The sequence below is a fragment of the Dermacentor silvarum genome, chromosome 3, assembly GCF_013339745.2.
Source record: "Dermacentor silvarum isolate Dsil-2018 chromosome 3, BIME_Dsil_1.4, whole genome shotgun sequence".
In the NCBI taxonomy this organism is placed as follows: Eukaryota; Metazoa; Arthropoda; class Arachnida; order Ixodida; family Ixodidae; genus Dermacentor; species Dermacentor silvarum.
In genome coordinates this window covers 170936914-170957930 of record NC_051156.1, presented here as the reverse complement: position 1 = coordinate 170957930, position 21017 = coordinate 170936914, and the positions used below count along the sequence as shown (strand labels likewise).

At 50.0% G+C, this 21017-nt stretch overlaps 1 protein-coding gene across 1 annotated transcript; it reads left to right on the top strand.

The window, feature by feature from the left end:
* Nucleotides 1-1378: 1378 nt before the first annotated feature.
* LOC119446086 (enhancer of split m7 protein) lies at nt 1379-20365 on the top strand. The gene is made up of 4 exons (XM_037710428.2): nt 1379-1609; nt 8372-8476; nt 17051-17141; nt 17614-20365. The coding sequence occupies exons 1-4, from the start codon at nt 1529-1531 to the stop codon at nt 18228-18230; spliced, it is 894 nt and encodes a 297-aa protein (XP_037566356.1). The 5' UTR covers nt 1379-1528; the 3' UTR covers nt 18231-20365.
* Nucleotides 20366-21017: the final 652 nt, after the last annotated feature.

The window sequence follows — 21017 nt, the reverse complement described above, 5'->3', positions numbered from 1 at the left end:
CGGCTACATTTTTTCACTTAGGAGTAACGATAATAAATATACATATTGTACTATGACGAGAAACAGCGTCATAGTTCGAAACTTCTCGGCATGTGGTGTTAAAAAATCCTACCATTATCTATGAGTGTAGCTAATTATGTCTGACGCAATGCTTCAAAACAGACAAGTTAGCAATAGGTCGCTATCATAGGCTGATAAAGCCAAAAAAAAGAATGAAAAGGAAGTGTTCGATAATTAGAAGCCACGTTGTTGTGCGGTACAAGGAGAACGTATACAGGAGATACCAAGCCCCCAGGAATATCCAGAGTTACAATTTCTGCAACCGGCTTATGCCATGCATAAGGAGGGACATCTTCAGTTAATTTCGTCCCACCGTGGAAGCTGCGCACGTGCCCTTACTCAGTGAAGATGACGGCCCGCTAGCCTTTCTAGACAAACACTATAGCGGAAACCAAAGCCTATCAATGGAGATCATATGCACGGTTCTTGGACTAACCTCCATGCTGTCGTTTGCACCCGCTAACTCTCTTCCCGTGACACCGCGGGTTAGTGATAAAGCCAAGCAAACACGGATCCGGCCGGTCTAAAAGGTGCCGTCAGTCAGCGCAGAAAGAGAAAACCGAGTGAGAGAGAAAAGAGTGCGAGGAGGTCGGCTACGATACGAGCATAGGAACAAACAACCACGCAAGGAAATAAAAATAAATAGCTGGGACTGAAGCGTACAGCGGAGCAGGAGCAAACGACCGTCTTCTCAAAACATCGTCTTAGCCCTCACCCCCCAGGCGTTGAATGCATGCAAACAACGCGATAAAAGCAAACGGGCGCTACAGAACGGGCACAGAGAACATGCCCGTGCTGATGCTTCGTGAGTGGAGACGCCTTCCGCAGCCTAGTCGTCTGTACAGCCCTCCCCCTTCTCGTCTATCCACCTTCCCCTCCCTCGCTTGGCGTTCTTTAACCTACCTTGGGGACTTTCTCCTTTGCGGCTATTTTACTTTCAAGTCAGTCGGTGGTCGGCACGTGCAAAGGGACGCCATGCGGAACGGCGGTCCCAGGGCCGTGAAAAGAAAGCAAGTGAGAGAAAAGTAGGGGCTGGGCCGTGGGCAGAGCGGGAGTTGGGGGAGGGGGGGGGGGAGGTTGCAGTAGCAAAGTGAACAAAAAAACGACGCGCGAGGTGGCTTCCGAAGCGGCAGCCACGCGCGCACACGCCGGTAGCGGCGGCGCACGTTCGTGAATTGAACCGTGCTGCGAAAAAGAAAATGGCGTCTAGAGGGAGGAGGACGGCTCGGGAGAGGGTCGACACGCGCGCCCGATTGGGCGCCGGGTTGAGGAAGAGAGGGTGGCGTTGGGTAAGGGCGCGCAGAGTAGCGGACACGACTCCGTGAGTGCGCGTGGCTGCAGAAAGACGAACTCTTAGTAGTAGTTAGTAGTAGGGAGAGCCTCGTGCCGATCAGTTGGCCTCAACCTGCTCGTGCTCGACGGTTTCCCGTTGCCGCCGCCGGAGCGCAAAGAGGATACGCGCCGAGCGATGACCATGCCTCCTACCGAGCGCAGTTTCGGATTCGTCGTGCACCACCAGCTGCACCAGAGCAAGGCAGAGAGTCGGAGGGTGAGAGTGCGAAGCCATGCCAATTTTACTTGTTTCGTTTGCAGCCGTGGTCATCTTTGATTGGTGACAGCCATTCAGGGAGATCTGACCGGCCAGCAGGCAACCTGCTGCAGCGCACCCACGTGCCTTGTGTCAATCAGTGGCTCAAAGCGGCTTGTCTGCGGAAGTGCATACTGTGAGCTTCCTAAGCCACCTTTGGAGATTTTGTTGCGCAATCGTTCTGAGCAGTGTTTTCACTAAATCCATCTGCACGTGTAGTACAGTAGAACGTTGATCGACTTCCAGTGCATGTTGTGTGTGCGTTTGACATCGTTTCGGCGTGGCAGTTTTCTAGCACCACATGTACGCGTGCACGGGTTGAGTTGCGCGGCAATGTAGCGTATACCTGAAGTTGCTTGCTTTCCGGAACATGCACTAACAAGTCGCTCGGGGCGAGTGTACGGATGAATACCATACGACTGGCCAGTCGTGTTCGCTTATACAGTTCGGTGACCGCTCGATTCCCCGGGCTACATCGAAGGCTGCCGTAACCATTTACTCATTTATGAAAGAGCTAGTCATTAGTCTTATATAATTTCTGTAACACAAATGCCGGTGGGGGGTGGAGGGGGGGGGGTTGCATCAATGGCCGAAGAACTGAGATACCCTTTCGAACTACTGCGACAAGCTGAAATAATTCTTCTGCGAAAGATTGCTTATTGCACATTTAAATTGTTGCGCTGGTACTGGATTTTTTTGTTGTTGTTCTACGTGGAAATAAGCAAGTGCAGAAGCAGAAGCGTTTCTCTTTTGGTGACAACTGAAAGCACTTAACAATTCAACCATTTCACTCAGAATGCAACATCTAGAGTGTATGAAAACTACAGCGTCTCAAGTCTTCGTTCGTGCTGATGTTTCAAGTGGTCAGCATCAAAAAACATCTAGCTCCGCCGGAAATTCGTCATCTTCTTTACATGAACCAATAAATTGCGTGTTTAATTGTGCTTTATTATTGGATTGTGAAGTACACTGTCCTGATCACTAATTTTTATTCGCTCCTGCAGAAATACTTTATGAGAAATTGAGAAAAGATCTGCTCACAAGAGAACGAAACATTCGTTAGACTCAACAACTATACCATGGGTTGTTACGATGTGCCCGTCGTTATAACGTCAGCATGTGTTTGTTATGACGTGCCCCTCGTTATAACGCATGCGCGTAAGGAAGGATAGGTTGCCCCCGCAATTACTGGGGGTGTGAGGATATATCGAGGACATCCCCCGCCTGACTTAAGCGTGACCAACCGATGTGATTGGGCAATACCAATTTGCATGCTGCTGGCAGGTATACTTATTGAACAGGGGGCGAAGATGGGACGATTCGTGGCATATTCGCAGTAGTGAGCATTGTGCTCATGCACTAAGATAAGTCACAGTTCCGGAAATTGCAGATGCAAGCAGATTGCGTGAGCTAAATATACTTCAGCATGCTCTAGTGTATCTATAAGAAATAACGTCCTCGAATCTGCGCGCGATTCCAACGTGCCTTTATTTATGTGTACTGTATAGATGTTAATTAATTATGGTGGTTTTACGTGCCAAAACCATGATCTGATTATGAGGCACGCCGTAGTGGGGGACTCCGGAAATTTGGACCACCAGGGGTTCTTTAACGTGCACCTAAGTCTAAGTACGCGGGTGGTTTCGCATTTCGCCCCCATCGAAATGCGGCCGCCGTGACTGTATAGATGTGTACTGTGTATAGATAGCGTACCGTATAGCTTTGACCTACTATCTCAAACTTCTATCATCCCTATATCTCCTTCCCCCAGTGCAGGGTAGCAAACCTGACGTGGGGCTGTTTACCCTCCCTTCCTTTCCTCTCTTACGTTTCTGCATCTCTCTCTTTATAGCACTTCTATTTGTGAGAGTTTATTTAGAAATCCATGCGGAGACACAAAGTATCACTTACACCTGTCGTAATTCACTTACCCATCATCAATGCAGTGTCCTTCAACACTTGTGCTTGCATGTAATCCCGCTACTGACGTCTTTCATTTCCATATAGTTCCATGTTGGGGAATAGGCTCGGCGCAGTTAACAGAAAGTTAACTCTGCGCAGTATCGCTAAGTCTACTTCTTGCGTGTACGCTATTCGATGGCGTACATTTCCAAAAATTTTTGTGCCCTTTGAAAAAAAAAAAAAAAAAAACACGTAAGGAAGGCACAGTGCTCCATTTTCCCGAGACAAAAAACTCTCAGCACGCTGACACAAAGGTGCGAGCTTAGGGTGAGGTCCGGGTGACAAACTCGGCAGCGGAACGCGATTGCGACTTGAGCAAACAGAGGGGAGAAAGAGAGAGAGAGAGTTCGCCGCCGGAGCGAGAAATAGGAACACACAAGCGGGCGGCGGCGACAACTCCGTGCGTCAGCGCGTCGAAGCACGCGCCGAGCGTGGTCCGTGGGGGCTCGGCGCGCATGCCTCCCACCAGGTCCGGCCCCTGATAGGTCAGCCGAACACGTGCGCAGCGCGCGCGCGCGCGCAACCACGCTGGTTCTCCGATTGGGCGAGCGGTAGGCAGACCGCTACACACTTTAGCTTTTCTTTTTTCTTTGTTTCCTTTGTTCTATCTGCGCGACTCTTTTATCAACGGCCGGCCGGCGTGCCATCGTTATCGCGCCACTGCAGCCAGAAAGAGGAGCCAACAATACACCCCTGCTGCACTTGCCATACTGGGGGATCGCCCCACCTCGCCGCTGCTGCTCTAGCGAGTCGAGACGCGATGACGTAGGAGCCACGGCCCCGATAAGGAAGGAAGGACGTGTCCGTCGAGCGAAAGCTATCCTAGAAAAGACGGAGAAAGGGAGGAGGTTGTGCGTCTCAGCGCGCTATAACGGCGGTCTGGCCGATAAGCAACGTGTCCTGCGAAGCCTCCGAGGAGTAGTAGTGTCTTGCCTCTCGCTGTATCTTGCTTACTACCGAACAATACAGCGTGAGTCGCCCGAGGGCTATCGCGAAAGCGGAACCACGGTCTCATCGTGAGCCGTCTCAAATCAAGAGGCGACTGTTTCAAGACGAAAATAAGACAGAGAGCTTTTTATGATCGTGAGCGGCGTCACGTAGAACAGCCGTTACAACTTACCGCTATCGGCTTTCTTTTTTTAAGTAGCAGTGAGCGAAGAGGACATAACGGCTCCACTTGTTGGTCGGTTGTTTATTGGTGTGGCCATCGCAATATTCCCAGCGACTCCTTTATCGGCGCGTTCGCTACCCTTTCCTCATTGGGGTGTGGGGCTGGAGTCGCTATCTTAATTACGTGCTTTGCACCAATTACCGTGCGCAATATTCGCGGTGATGAATGTGCTTGCGATAGGTAATTTTCACACGAAAGTGTGCGCACACGATATCCGGACTGGACAGATCGAGAGATAAGAGAAATAGAAGAGAGGAAAGGCAGCTCAGTCATTATGGCAACCAGCTCACAAGCAGACTGACAATCTCCAATACATCTTATTGTTTTTGCGTACTCGTAATTATCGATGTCCAGTAATGTCGCTAAAGGGAAAAGCTGAGAATTATAGTCGAACCTCGAGGAAGAAATAAGAACTCCGTGGAATATACCCAGTGGGGATGCGTATCAGAAGCTATCGCATTTCTTTTGAGTTCCATTGATCTATATGTACTTCATGTCATTCCTCGTCCGGTTACCCCTGCTGTGGAGAATCTGTACTCGTCACTGTTGCGTCATTCATGCGGCAGTGTGTAAATTCCTTCACGCTTTGTCTGGAAGCTATAATCTCTGTAACGCACATATCCGCCTTCATCGGCAGCCGCTGAGACTCAGCGGTGCCCTACGAGATACTCAAGCTCTTCATCCGACTTCCCAGCAAACACCCTCTCTGCTTTGACCGTGAAAGCGACATATAACCTGAGCTAGAGTGGGCGCCGATAACGTGGCTTCTTTCATTGCGACCGAGACGATCCGCTCGGGAGATTTCCTCGATAAGAAGCTGCCGACGGCGGAGAACACTCGACGTTGCAGAGAACTTTGTTGCGGTTTAATAGAGGGCATGATATATAGTACATTATATAGATATAGGCGAAGTTTATGTTTAGCTCGCACGCCACCAATGGAGACACAGAGTCGCCAAAAACGTTGGAATGACGCGCAAGGGGATTACTCGCAGACTTATCGCATGCTATAGATGATAACGGTGAGACAATTGTGACCAAGTGGAATCTTTGAAAACCGACTGACGTCAATGGCGCCTCCAAGTGCAACACTATGTGCACAGACAAATACGCCCCTTTCCCCCCTCACACACACACACACACACACACACACACACACACACACACACACACACACACACACACACACCAAAGCGACACCCATGCAAAAGTTATTACTACAGAATAGCAGAGCATTAAAATTGAATCATGGGATCAGCTTGAGAAAATAGCCTTCAGCCGAAGTTTCTCGCAGCATTATGCAGTTTATATAAGAATTTGACGCGCGCCGACTACAGTAGCTGATATGCACTCACAACGCTAACATCCCAAGCTGACCTTTAAAAGCGCTGACGTATTTCAATGTGTCATGCTATATTGTTCTATATCGCCGCGGTTAGCACTTCAACTGATTCCTATACGGCACAACGTGTTTTGCCGCGATACGAGCCTACAGCGCACACAAGTATATTCGCTGCCTGCAAATTCCACGGGGGCATTGACTTTACGTCCAAACAATGTCGTCATCCTTTCGTTGCAGCTCATCTGCATGTGTGGGTGGATTCAGGGACTATGTGCAGTTCTCTATGTCATCTTTTTTTTTTTCTTTTTTTTTCGATTGCGTAATCGGTGCCCTCCACTGGCGGCCTTTACCCCCTGTGGACTTGTCAAGGCAATTGCGACGATAACAACCTTTCGCGCTTTTTTTCCCTTGTATTGGGTGCATGTGAGTGCATATTGCATGCCGTAAAACATGCTGCTGCGCCCTTTTTTCACATCCACAAACTGTTTATAAGCGTTGCATATAGTGTGATATATTTATAACTTTGTCCTGTGGGGGTCGGGTGCAGGATTCTTACGAAGGCGTGTAGGTTGCTATAGCAACTTGAGTTTACAGCTAGTCAAATCATTATTTGATCTGGTGCGCCGTATGTATAAGCAGCACTACCTGTAAAGTGACGCCGAGCTATGAGGTCCCTCGCTTGCCTGCGTCGCTGTTATGTTTGGGGCAAACCAAATCGATAACATTTTGTTACCTTCCGTGCAATAGCTGGCTCATTTAATATAATGTCGATCGGTCTCGCTTCCAGATTATAGCAAGAACTATCCTTATGGTGGATATCTTTATGACAGATAGACGCGGAATACACTTAACAAGCCCTTCCTTCCATTCAATGTCGATTAATGATCCAAACTGTGCGTGTCTGTTTGCCATAGGAAATGCCGAAGGAAGGACGCGCCTCAGTTCCCCAACGCATTCAGGTCGCTGTCGCCATGAAAAATTTTACGATCCTGCTGTTGCTCAGCAAGAAACGGATACTTACAAAGTCTGCTAACGGAAATTTATTCCTTTACTCAAGTCTCGTTCGCAGTGTGTGCAGGTATCTCATTTCTCGCGTCATATCCGATCCCCACGGCACCTGCTTCTTACGATTTGTCACAAGGAAGCGTCCGGACGACCTTCAATGCTTGGGCGGGCATCTGGTTAAAACATTTCTCTGGACTCTGGGCTTTCACCGGCTCTATACTCGACATGCATATATGCAAATATGACTGTATGTACTACGTGCACACAGAAGAACTGGTTAGTAAAACACACTTACAAGGTCCCCCCTTTTCTTTCTTCCTTGTGTCCTTTATCGGCTTATAATTTTTTTATGTAATCGTGTGGCGTATAGATGCCAAGATCCGAGAAGCATTTGCCGCTACAACGCCTTTTTTTTTTTATTTCTTCGGTACAAGTCCTCCTGCGTAATCGCCACCGTTTCGGCGTTCTATAATATGAGCGTTTGTTATATCACGTTAGAGTGGACTGCCCAGCACGCATTAAAGGAAAAAGTCTTGAAACACTTTGAATGGCTGATAGCTTTGGCCATAAGTTTGTGGCTGTCTGGAAACGCATAACCTGCACGACTGCATGCTGATGACGCATATATCGGTCGAGAACAAGTTTTAACAAAATGGCAGAAGTGAAAGAAAACTATATAGATAGGAATCATAATATATGTATTCTCTACCGGAAGTGGATGTAAGCGAGAAATGTTTATTTATGCGACTTTTACTTGTTCAAGACCAACGAATCCATAAAAAAAATTTTGCAGGGCGCTTGTATTACGTGAGTCATAGTTACGTGCTTAAACTGCTATTACACTGTGGGTTTACCTCACGATCCAAGAAGGGAGAGGTCCATGCCGACGCGTGTTCCGTGGAAGTTATTTGATTACCCTTGCTTTTGTTAATCAGCCGTACGAGTCACACGACTATCACAGGACTGCAAAACTCGTAAGGAGCAAATGCCGGCGAAATGCCTTCGAGTCGACCCTGCTTTTCACAGTCGACAGCAGCGCCATAACCCGCATTCTATATAACGAATGGAGGAAGGTCGGCGGGCGAGGCCTTCGTCTTGCATTGGACTCAAAATAGGCTGACGATGATGATAATCGTCCTGACGCTGCTTCCATTACGAACACTTCCAGTTGCTAATCCCACTTAGTCCCAGCTACGGCTAATGCCCCCGCAACTGAATGGCGTCCATTTTTCTCCTTCTCGCAGGCGTCCAAGCCTCTGATGGAGAAGCGCCGCCGGGCGCGCATCAACCACAGCCTGGCGCAACTCAAGAGTCTGCTGCTGGACGGAAGCAGCAAGAAGGAATCTCAGGTGCGGCACCTTGCAATACCGCGCTAGTTCTTCATGTTTCAGGACCGGACGACGCGCGAATTTTGTCACTGCAAGGCCAGCCGCGAGCAGTTCGTGTCTATGAAAACAAAATGGCTTTAAGCTCGACACGACATGGGTTGTACCAGCAGGCAACGCTGCTTCGCGTCTTCGGGGAGATTTGCGTCTTTGTCGACTACGAAGAGAGGAGACCACAATGTTCTTTAATTAGAAGTGCTCATTTATTTGCCGCCTCATTTTACATCAGTTCACTGTGTGCAAAGATGAACTTCTCCTTCTGCATGTAAACATCCCGCAACGTCACAGATAAGCGGGTCCGACCCTATGAGCACTCTTTCCTTCACGCTAGCAACACTGCCGTCGCGAGCCATTTATACCACCTCGCACGAAAACCGTTTCTCAGGGCACGATTACATGCAAGAGTAAACAATCTTTGCCTACATTACAGAAAGATTAAAAAAGAAGGATGAGTTCAAGAAAGAGTCAAATGAGGATATACTAAACTCACGAAACTTATCAAGTCCATGCGATAATGGACATCCTCGCAAATCGCCTTCTCGTAGATGAAAACCCGGCCTTCCTTTAACGAAGGGGAGAACAAGAAAAACAGAATCAGCGGTAATTAACGCCTAGACGTGTGCGAGTGGCTCGCATGCACGGATACCGGGATGCACCACCTCCTTCCAGTTCAACCGCACTGATGTGCAGGCCCATCTTCGCTCTCTACAGCGCGCAATGGATACCACCCATCCGTTCATTGCTTCACTAAATGGGCGCTCCAGCCTCCCCTACAACCCGCACAACACCCTCCACCTGTGTTCACCCTTAGCCTCCCTCCCTCCATCCTATACCGGTAATCTCCAACGCGCCGTTGCCTTTGTCCTCACGAGAGCTCTTTCACTCTCATCCGTCGGTGTGGGCCCTCAGCTGGCAGCCAGCGGGATTGGGCAACAACGGGTCAAGTGTCAAGGCTATTCCGCCTCAGTGCGTCTCCCCTTTCACTCTCGCCGCCTACGGCGAACAGCCACCGTTTGCACCCGCTCGTGAGCAGCGCGGCCGTTGTTGTTTCCGGCAGAGAAAAAAAGCACGCGCGCCCGACAGGCGAGCGCGTGCAGCCCGGTGTGTGCTCGTTACGTTGCGCCGTTGATTAGGCCGCGCCGCATTCTGTCGGTGGTCGGGGCGGAAGCACCGGCACCTCGTCGCCGAGTGCGGAAGCAGGTGTTGCTCTTTGCTCCCTCTCTAAGGCGGCGCCTGCCGCTTAGTACACTCTACTGCCGCTGCAGCCGTCTGGGGGAGCGAGCGATCTGAGTTGGATCGTGACCGGTGGGTGTGCGTGGAGCCCGAGGTGATGTGCCGGGATCTGCTGTTACTCGCAATGCAGCTCTCGAGCGAGGCCGAGCGGCAAATCGCCACAATGGCTCAGGCGATATTGTTTTCGAACCCACGAGGTCGTGAGTTCGAATACAGTGCCATTATCAGGATGAATGAATGTAGAGAATGCTGGCGTTGTTGTATTTAAGCGTACCTTTAAAAAGGTAGTCGCAATTAATCCGGAGCCCCCTTCGCTATGCTGTGTATAGGAGGGGGCTCCACTATCTTATCACGTCGCCCACGTGTTCATTGGGAAGATTACGCACCACCATTCGATCGAAGCCAGCTGGTACATGGAAATTCCCGATGCATGTTAAAGTTTGAGAAAGCGCATGCTCATGTCATAATCGCTTGGTGTGTCACGATGAAAACTGGCAGCATAAAAAAATGGAAATAAGTGAAGCATGCATCGACGAGTTACGCGTCTTCTTTCTGTCTTTTTTGTTTCCCTTGCAATGTTTTGCCTTCCACAGATAGCTGCACATCTTATTAACATTTACTTTTTTTTTCTTGCTTGTGTTATCATCCGCTATCGGCAAATCTTGGGCAGCACTTGCCTAGACCGGTATTTTTAAAAATTATTTTACTCCCCCTTTTTAAAACTTATCATCATTTCAGTCGTTACACTTGTCCTCTGAACACAACTACAACCGCAGCGCATGCGAACGTACAACGCGCAACAGGTGCGAATTACAATGACAGCTAGAAACAGCGACCGGTGAAGCGTTGATCCGTAAACTCCGCCGATGCGTAGACGACGACCCACCCCTAGCTCCTTCTTTTTTGCGGCTGCACAAGATTTGATGACAACGGCGGTTTCCCGACCACCACTTTATTTTGCCGGTTCCTGTCCCCCGTGTAATCACATCGGGGTAGCTCGACAGTATAGAGCGCCGGTGGAGGCGTCGCCATCCGCGGGCCGTCTCACGTCCAAGCCGTGGAGAGGACCACGTTCCGAAATGTCCGAGCGAAATTGAACGAGCGTCGCTTCATCCGACATTGAAGCGGCCGCGTGACTAACCGCGACGTCGCCCTCTTCTGAAGTTGGCGTACGCGTCGTGTCTTCTCACCGCACCTGAGCCTCCTGCGGACACCACTACCGTCGTGTCACGCCAGCTGCCAGTTCTACAGGTGCTAGCGAATCCTTGGCTCTACGAAAAGCAAGGAATAAAGAAAGCCTATAGCGTTAAAGGAAATGATAAAACCTAATGGTGGGGGAGCGAAAAGCGTGCATCATCAACGGCGCGTGCGGCGCACTGGCGAGTCTATAACGTCTGACAGCTTTCTCGTACCCCACTCTCTCGTTTCTTCAAAGGCTTCGTGATTCCTTTCAGCTCCTGCCTATCTGTAGGTTCCTCCCTTTCCTCGTCGACGTTCTCCAAGGCCGATGCCTGTCTCTACTTGCGGCACGTGCCGTGTTAGTTTTTTTTTTTTTTTTTTTTATGGAGAAAAGACCGAACCTGTTGTATCCTTTCTGTCGTCTTACTAACCACGAGGAAGCCAGTGTGGCGAAAAAAAAAAAGAAAACTATATTTGGCTGATTTTGTCGGGTTAGATGGAAAGCCCGGCGCTCCTTGACGACGAAAATGGACATGCTCGCTTCCGTTTCCATTATTTAATTTAGTTTTTGATGTTGTTGTTGCAAGTTTATGCCGCACGCAATCGTGCGTTCGCTTCTCTTGCAGCGCAAGCTTTTCTCGACTCCTTTCTGGCAACAGGTGACTCCATCGGCTGTTGCGGCGCATGACGTGTAGATAACACGTACATGGTTGAGTCGGGCGCATAATTTTTTTTTTATTATGCGACATCGATCATGTCCTTCCTAGTCCCCAACCTATTAATTGCGCGCGACCCACTAATGTGGCTCCGCTTTCTGCCGCTGAGCCCGAGGTAACGGGTTCGATTCCCGTTCCCGGAGGCCGCAATCTGAGAGGGACGAAGTGTTGAACACACACACGCACGTGCACACTCGTGTACCTTGATCGACATTAAAGAAACCTATGGGGCAAAAATTATTCTCGAGCGTTCCACTACTGCCTATTTGATACACGATGGTAAACCTATTCAATCCATCAATCAACCAAACTGCGCGCGGCAATGCACAAGATTCCACGCGTCTTCTCTACAATGGTCGATAGTCGTGCGAGAGAGTGGCACTTGTAGAGCAATATCTCTGATAGATACACAAATCTTCCTTCAATTTACGTGGCACAGACTCGGATTGAACAATGGCGAAAGAATTTGTGAGCTTCAGTAAAATACTACCTTGCGAGAACCTGTCAGTAAGCCACTTTGCTTGCCTCTCATCATTTCGTGCGCCCCAAGCTCTCCTTGCACAAATGAGGATTGGATGGATGGTAATAACTTTATTTAATTCTCCTGCAGTTTTGACGACCCGGGCTCAGGTCTCCCACGACCTAAATGAGGATTGCTCCCAAGACTTTTTTCAACACATATCAGTAAAGAAAAAAAAAATCCACTCAGATATGTATTAGCAAGCTACAACAGACATGCCCCTTGTTGTTAAACTTACAGACCGAAAAGTGGTTCTGTATGAGAAAGGGAAAGGTTGGTGCTACCTTATGCAGGCCTTGAGGGAGCCCGGCTCCGCGCTAAAACATCTACAGGCACGTTGTGAAAAACTACGATTCCTCCTCTCCGTCAGGAATGGCTTTTGCGTGTCAGCGCAAGCCACCTTTAGGTGGCTGTAAGAAAGAATTAAAGAAAGGTGAGGCAGGATTCTAAGCACCTGCGTTCTCGTCAGCTCGCCTATACCTACACAACCTGCAGAGCGCTCTCCTGGGCTCGACACTCGTTAGCGTGTTTTTCTGTTTAGCACGTTCTTTATGACTTTCCGGTGGTCTTACCATCTCCCGTACAGACAAGATGAAGAGCATTCGCCTCGAGGTCCAGAAGAAAAATGGAGAGAGAGAGAGAGAGAGGGAAAAGGTCAGAGCAGTACAAGCGCAGACGAAGATCACCGCGCTCTTTTAATGAGCCGCACGTCGGGAAAACGCCAAGCCCGAATGCGACAAAACCGTTTTTTTTTTTTTTTTTTTTGAACGAACGCCGTTGTCTGCGGTCGTTTGCTTCTTTCCTCGAAAAGAAGAGGGCAACGTATATAGTTGAGCAAGGAGGCAGGCACGGTGATTATCGACCCCGCTTGTCGGGACGGGCCGGCCGTCCGAGTTGGCAAGGAAGACGAATCGGTTCGGTTGGGAACTTCTTCTTCCCGTCTCGTTCTTTTCTTTCCCCTGGCTGGCCGCACTCATCATCGACACCGCTGTCCGCGCGCCTCCCTCTCCCCTTCCCACGGTATACACACAGCGCCGAAGCTAAGCCGTAAGAACTTTCGCTGCGACAATGGATTCCCCTTCGTTTGCTCACTTCCTCGCGCAGCGACCGCTCTTCCCTCGCGAGCTCATCAAATGCGGTGGGCACGGATGACAAGAAAGGAAGATGGCCAGGCGTATAGGGCACTTACACGACTTCAGGCGAGTGTTGTGCGCGCGCGCGCGCGCACGCAGCCCGACGGACAGCTTGGACCAAGGCGCCGGGGGACCCTTTCTCTCCGTCTTTTCTTGTCTCTAGCCGCTACTTGCAGCGTAGTACGGCTTATCGGCGGCGCCTTCAGTACTCTCTCAGCTCGGGCCCGCAGGCGTAGTGGATCGAACGCATTGTTGACGGACCTTTACCGCCCGAAGGAAGTGAGCGCGTTGCTTCCCCAAATGGGCGGCTTCTATACTTGAGGCCATGCTATAGCCTGTTAGTGTGGCCCTGGTGTAAACGAACGACGTGGCCATCGTCGCTTGGCTCGTTCGCTTCCTGCTTCGTGCATAAGGCGGGCGCACTTTTTTTCAGCTCTCAGAAGAAGCGTGCCCCCGCGTTTGTCCGCCGCGGGGGATGAGGGGCTGGGAGGAGGTACGGTATGGTGAGGTACTAATGGCAGCACTAATTTGAAGAAGCCGCCGGTAGCTTAAGAGTTGGCATGGGTTGGTCTGGGCTAGCGAGAGGCAAGGGGGATTCCCGTTTGCCTGCGGCCCCGCGCTTACACCCCCCGCTGTGGCTCCCGCGGGGAGTTTTTACTGGCGGTCCCGCATCGAGAGACGGAAGGAAAGGGACGAGCAGCCACTCCCTGAAACCTGGCCCCTCGCTTCCGACACGCTACCGAGAACGCGGCTTTCTTGAACGGTGCATGCGTGCCGCCGTGGCAGCCTCCTCGCTGGCGCCAACACGCCACGCGCGCTTCTTCGGGCGCCGTTTCGTGGAGCGCTAAAAAACAGCCAAAAAAGAAGAGGAAGAGTGGCGGTGGTTGGCCACGGGCTTGACCGTCGGGCGCGCCTATATATCTTTGAGCCGCGTATAGCCGCCGCGTGCGACCTTGGCCGGAAGGAAGCCTTTCGTTTCCCGCGCACGCGTTTGCTAGCGGGAGAGAAAACACCGGGCTCTTCAGGCGTGGTGCGGAAAGGACTCGAAAAGGCGTTTCTCATGGTCTCACCTCTCGCTGCTGCTGGGCTTTTGTGCGGCAGCGATGGGCAACCGGGCGCGTGCTTTATGCCGCCGAGGCGCGGTTTTCTTGCTTTATTTCCGTCTTTTGCCGTAGCGTGGGACTCAACGGGTGGAAGAGAAAAGAATGGAGAAAGTGTCCGATGTTTCGCGGCTCGCTCGGCCCCGACTGAAAGGTGGCGTGCCGCTGCGAACGCGGGCGCGCGCGCGCGCTCCCGTCCTCTATATGTGGGTCAGTCACGCGCCCAGCTCGCTGTTTGAAAGCACGCCAACACTCCTCCTAGAAGCATTTCTTACGGCGTTGTTGCTTCCTTTGGAGAGCAGCGGCGCGTGCACTCGCGCGTAGGTTTTGGCGCGCTTTTTTCCCTTTCAGTGACCACAATGGGCGATACTTTTCTTACGAGCCGAGGCGCGTTTCTTTATTGCGAATTTATTATCGCGGTGCGCTCATGGGAAGCACGCTGCGACCAAGTAAGTAGTGAAGACGAATCGTTACGCACGTAGCTGGTGGTGGAGCCGAGCAGCCTGTCGGCGACGCGTTCTTCCTGTGGTCAATGAAGGCTTGACACGAATGGCGCGCACGAAACTCTTCGGACCGTGAGCGCGTGGTTAGTGTCGGTGCACGCGCGCTTCGTGCTTTCCCGCTGAGAAACAACAATTCCCCAGAGAAGGAGGTTCTGTGCGCACTCCGCAAAGACTGCTTAAATAGGATCCTCTCGTAATCACAGCTTGCATAATGCGGCTGGAGTTTCCGAGATCTTGACCTATATAGAGAGATAAAAAAAAAAAAAAAGAGAAAGAAAAACGGGGCGATGACTTCAAGAAACGGTTCCCTTTGAATGCTTATAACTCGGATAATGGTTGCCCTAATATGCTTCTGAAGAAACTTGCGCAATGTCATGGGCAATGGCGAAATCCTTATCCCTGATCTCAAGATACCGGCCAGCTGTTTTGTCTGCTTACATTTACTCATGTTTGCGCATCAAATGCTTAATCCATCAGCGCTTCTGCTTACGAATTAGTCTTTGCCGGGGATGAATATTAACGTCACTGATGAGGCTTGCGTCTCTCCGCAGCCCTGTCTCGTTTGGTGGCCGAATGAAGACACGCAAGCGCCAGCCCTCGCTCATTCTCAGAAAAAAAAAAAGAAAACGCTCCGCTCACGACAAGCTCGACAGCTGTTCGCGACGTATACAGCAAGCGCCGCCAGATCTCACGAAATACCCCGCCTTGCTCAATCTCGTCGCGCGCATCGAGCGACGTCTCACGCTTCGAGCTCCCGGGAGACGGGGTGCCCGCTGCGGTCTGGACCGATGCTGATTTACAGCTGGTACTTTGGAGCGCGCTCTTAGTTGGCAAACACACGCGACGTGAATTGCGTGCGCGCCTTGTGCGTCTAACCCTCGCGAGGAACAAGAAGAATACGAAGCGAGGTGAGACAGGGGTGAACGAGCGCGGACCGCACGTCGTGCATCACGGCTCGACAGAGGTGCGCCCCGGAGTCGCGGTAGGCGTGTGTAAACGCGTATATCGCGGATGGTCGCGCGTATACGTACGACCGAGATCTGATCATCGACCTCTGCGCCGTTGCCCCATTCAGGCGCACGGTGAACCCGACCCCGACGAAAGAAAGCCAAGGTTACCCGTCTCGTTTCAGGAACTGCGGGCTCCGTACCGTGTTGTGCGAGAAGAGAGAAGGGGGGGTTGCTTGGGATGCTTCCGAAGTCGCAGAGGCATTTCTTTTTTTACGTCTCTCTATACTCTTTGACGCGACGCCGCTCCTCCTCCTTTTTTTTTTAAATCTACGCTCTTGAAGCGTCGCTCCTCCAAGAGCGAGGAGCGCACACCCCACCCCAGAAGCGGGATCTCCCGTGCTCGGTTTAGTCATCCACCACGAAGAGGGGTCGACAGGTTACGCGAGCTCGGCATACTGATCGTGACTCAAGCTCCGCGACACGTATAGGGCGCCTTCCTCGCGACCCCCTCTCGTGGCTTCAGGGTTCACGACCTTGTCTCGCTCTTCCCGTATCACCCTTTGACCTCTGACGGCGCGCGATGGCGTTTGTCGCCCGGCGGTCGTCGTACGCTCGAGCATGATATATATGCGACGGAGCGCCCTGTTGCGTGTGTGTGCCTATGCCGCTTTACTATAGCAGCTCGCCGGCCCCACCCACCCAGCGGCGACATATTGCGTAATGCATTGACCCCGTTCCCTTGTGTTGGGCCGCGCGCTTCCTTACCCTTTCGTTAGGTCGATCATCTGGGACTACGCACACATCAAGACCTTTTCGCACGGTTCTGTGCATAAATATGGGTGGAGCTTAAAGCTAAGGCTCCGTTCAAGAACGCAAAAGAACTTAGGCGTGCTTTTATATACGGCCGCCGCGAAAATTGTTTGAGCAGGCTTGAATCGTCCTCCGTGGTGTGTGCGTGTGTGCGCTTTGTGAATACATTTGGTATCTTTACTTTTGTTTAATGCTTCATTTTTGCGGGACGGGGCTCTCTGTTGCCTTGATTGAATGAGTCAATCCGTCTTATTTTCCCTTAGAGCGTATAATACCTGCAACGCATACGCTATCGATCACGCTATCACCTCGAGCAAATCTCGCCATCACTGTTGCATCTTAAGGAAGATTTGAATAATGTTTACTCACCGTCACTCTCGTTTTCTTTGTGCAGAACCCCCGCAACGCCAAATTGGAAAAGGCTGACATTTTGGAAATGACCGTACGACATCTCCAGGGCATTCACCAGGGTCACCATCTGCCTCGTAAGTCGCAGTTTACCCTTCAAATTAGTAAATGTTTCCGGTATTGAAGAGAAGTTCTGTTGGTTTGTAATTGCGCACCGCCGGTGCTGTTAGCGGGGAATGTTTGCGAATGTGCCTAGATCAAGTGTTTCCCGGATCCACGCATACTTTCAGCAAACTATACATATCTAACACAGAGAATAACTTCTCTTTCTCGTATTATTGACTACGGTGAGCGGTAGCTTGTGCGTCTTTGTGTTCACCATCTTCACGTGCACATGTAGCATCCAGACTACATCAGGACTATTCGCTGTAAAACAAAAAACTACCATACCACAAACAACTGCATCACTATATGCAGCTATTAGCGAGACAGAATTAGGTAAACTTATTCCAGTTGTCTCGAATGGTAAAGTCAACTTACTTATTTATCCGCGAACAAACCAAATAACATCAATGTCATCTTTTTTTCTTTCCTTTGTTCTCTCAACAGCGACGCCCGCCATGGAAATGCGATTCCAGGAAGGCTTTGCTGAGTGCGCCCGCGAGGTGTCCCGCTTCGTGTGCAACTCGGACGTGGACGACTCCCTTCGGTCTCGGCTCCTAGGACACTTGGCTTCCTGCCTGGCCTCCATGCATCCGGCGGTTCAGGCAGCGGACGCCATGGACACCGAAGAGACCGCCGGGGCCGTTTCCCACGTTTCGTCGACCTCTGTGGCGAACGCCGCTGCTACCTCCCACGTCAACACGTCTAACGTCGCCATGGCTGCTAGTCGCGTCATCGTCAAGCAAGAGATCTCGGACGGCGATGTCAGTGCTGCTTCTTCTTACGCTGTGGCGACTCATCATTCTTGCTTCACGAACGGTGACCTGCCCGGCTTGTCCGTATCGAGTCCGCTCAACCTGGCCACCGGGAGCCGCTCCTCAGCCTATTCTACCTCTTCTTCCTCCGGCGTCAGTGCGCCGGCCAGCCCCTTCAGCGACTCGGAGTCGACCACGTCGGCCGCCAGTGACGACAACTACGTGGCCGAGCTGGAACAGCACACGTTCGGCGTCATACGCCGGGCCCCGGCAGCGATGTTCGGTGACCCGGTCTGGAGGCCCTGGTAGTGACTGTTGAAGGACTCGCCCAGCACTAAACGCAGTGTGCCAAATACTTTACTATACATCGTGTCTGTTACGTTTGACCTCAATCGGTGCATCTGGTCGGTTCTACTGTGTTTACGTAGAGAATGCATTGTCGTGACAGCGTTGACGCGATGTGTCCGATTCCTTACGAGGCCCATTTCAATGCTGGGTGTGTGCGTTCAATGCCGCGAGGCTGGTTCAAGCATGTCCTCAAGAAATCAGGAGAAAGTTAGGGTGTTGTCGACAGAGAGTCATTTGAACGATTGTTTAGAATATTGCTCAATATTCATTTCTTCCGGCTGCCATCTAGCGGATATCCGTAGAGCTGCTGCCTTGTACGTACAACACGAATATGGCGGTGCCACCTGTTTTCCTCTGTGGAGCCAGACAGACCTTTTGTATTTTGTATTTGCACAAACGCGCACAGATACAGTGTTATGTGCAGTGGTTGTGAGCGGCAAGTTGTCGACAATTCTCTGAGCAGACATGTTAGGGTTTTACATGACGAGTATAGAACACGGAACGATCTTAACCCGCGACTTTTATGTTGGCTGTCATCCAGCATGCAGGACAAAAGAACCGAGCTGTGGTTACTACCACTGTCAAAATGCGGCTATACCAAAGACATGCGCCAACTACGGCCAATATTTTCATTCCTAACACTGCTGTCTTTGAACACGTAGATAACATCTTAGAGGAAGTAGTAGCTTAAGGATATTTCTTCTTAGTATTTACGGTAATAAGAAATTTACCTTGAATACGCTGGTCATAAAATCAACCTCAATACAGATGCCTTTTAAGCCTGGCCTTCGTCACACATTCCGAACGTGCTTACTGGGATATGAACACCCTTCGAGACTCCTGTAAAATTTCTATGGCCGACCAGGCCACAGTTCCCTTCAGGACATTCCATAGCGATGGTGCACAGTGTCAGTGTTCATCTTTTGTTGTTGTTGTTTAGAATGAGCCTCTCTGCGAACCCCGATGTAAATTCAATTGGCTATTTTTTATGCGAAACACTTGCTTGATCATTCGATCAGTCGAGCAATGCTCTTAATTTTTCCCTTTTCTTGCATTCTAAATTTATGCTTAAATCCTCCTGCCAGTTGGTTTTATGCTGTATTTTGCGTTTTCTTGAATGACATGTTTTTCTCCCCTGTAGTAAATGCACATCGGAGGTGTGTACCAGTTAATTTTTCTTTATTGCCAGATGGAAGCACGTAACAGTGCATACAGGCGATCCTCAACAATTGCGTGCGTTGATAAAACTGTCAGCCCGTTCTGGCTGATACCCGTACAGTGTGTTCAAAATTCTTGCAAATGTAATAACCGTGGCAGTTATGAAACCCATGTTCACCCGTCGGGTCTTCTATAGACCACGATGGAGCCTCGCGTGGTTAGTGCTCTCCGACGACACGCAGCTGACCAAGTTTTGACTGCGGAAGTGGACGAATCTGATAGTGTTTTTTATTATTGGCTGATATCTGTCGTAGACCGATTTGAGGCGGAGTCCGTGATAGGTGTCATTGTAAATGAAAAAAAAAAAAAGATAGCGCCAGGGAATCGTTGATGTACATGTTCAAGCTGGGAGTTTTTATTTGAAGTACAGAAAATGCCTTACACAAGTTCCTAGTTATGAGTACTGCGCAACTCCAAGAATTCGTTTACACGACCTTGTTTATATGTAGTGCCCATCATTGCTGACTAAGACAACTCTCCGCATGCTCTGTATGTGTATACGGTTGTCCATTCCATATGAGGAGAAACTAATGGACTTGTTCCTTCTTGGACAGCCATGACACCCGTCCACGAACTGGGTCACACCCTTTGTATCATATGTACAGTGTCTCTTTCGAATGCTCACACCAAACTTAATTTTATATGAAGATTGTACATACGTTACGTTTGACTTGTAGAGTTCCTATACGACCGATATGTGTGTTTGTTAAGTATTCGTTAAGTTATAAAAATCAGTCACGTCTCATATTTCATTACTCATGCCTGAAGGAAGTGCCTTTTCACTGAATGCCATCTACCTTGTGTCACAACGAAAATACGCACAAAAAATATTCATGTGTTGAATAAACGCCAAGTGTTTCCGCACAAGAAAATGTAAATGTTGTGGTGTGTGTGCATATTATTTAAAAAAAAGACCTGCAGGACTGGAACTGCTGTGTTACAACGAGACGAACAAGGTTGTTGTGTGTACAACAATCTGGAACCCTCTTTTTAAAATGGACTGATACGGCAACCATATCAAACAGACAGTCTCTAAGTTAACGTTGAGATCATCAAGCCTACTATGGCAGCGAAAATCTGCAATATGGCGAACTTTTATGGTGCATACTGAACCATTCCTCATCATAAGCACATTGTGCAACTGGCTTTGGAGGCAAAGACAAAGAGATATAGAAGATTTTATCTCTAGAAAGGCAGAGGGGTCGGCCTGATCCTTTGCACTCTAATCTGCTACTTTGCGCATAACATGCTGCCCTGTGAACTCATGACGTCAACATCGATCCATTAATGCCCAAGAAAGGATCAATTAATGCTCAAAAAAGGGCGAGGCAATACGAGTTTCCTTTGGCCTTGTAGTGCCAAATCTTTCGCATTAAGAAAAGTAGTATAATAGGCTACACAGCGCCAATAAACTAAACATAAGTCTCCACTTTGTTTAATATGCCGTGGGCACTGTAACTCAGGAGGTGCTAGGCATGCGCGTTCTTTGTTTATAGGCAATGAAACAAATAGAGGTGGGCCCCAGAACCC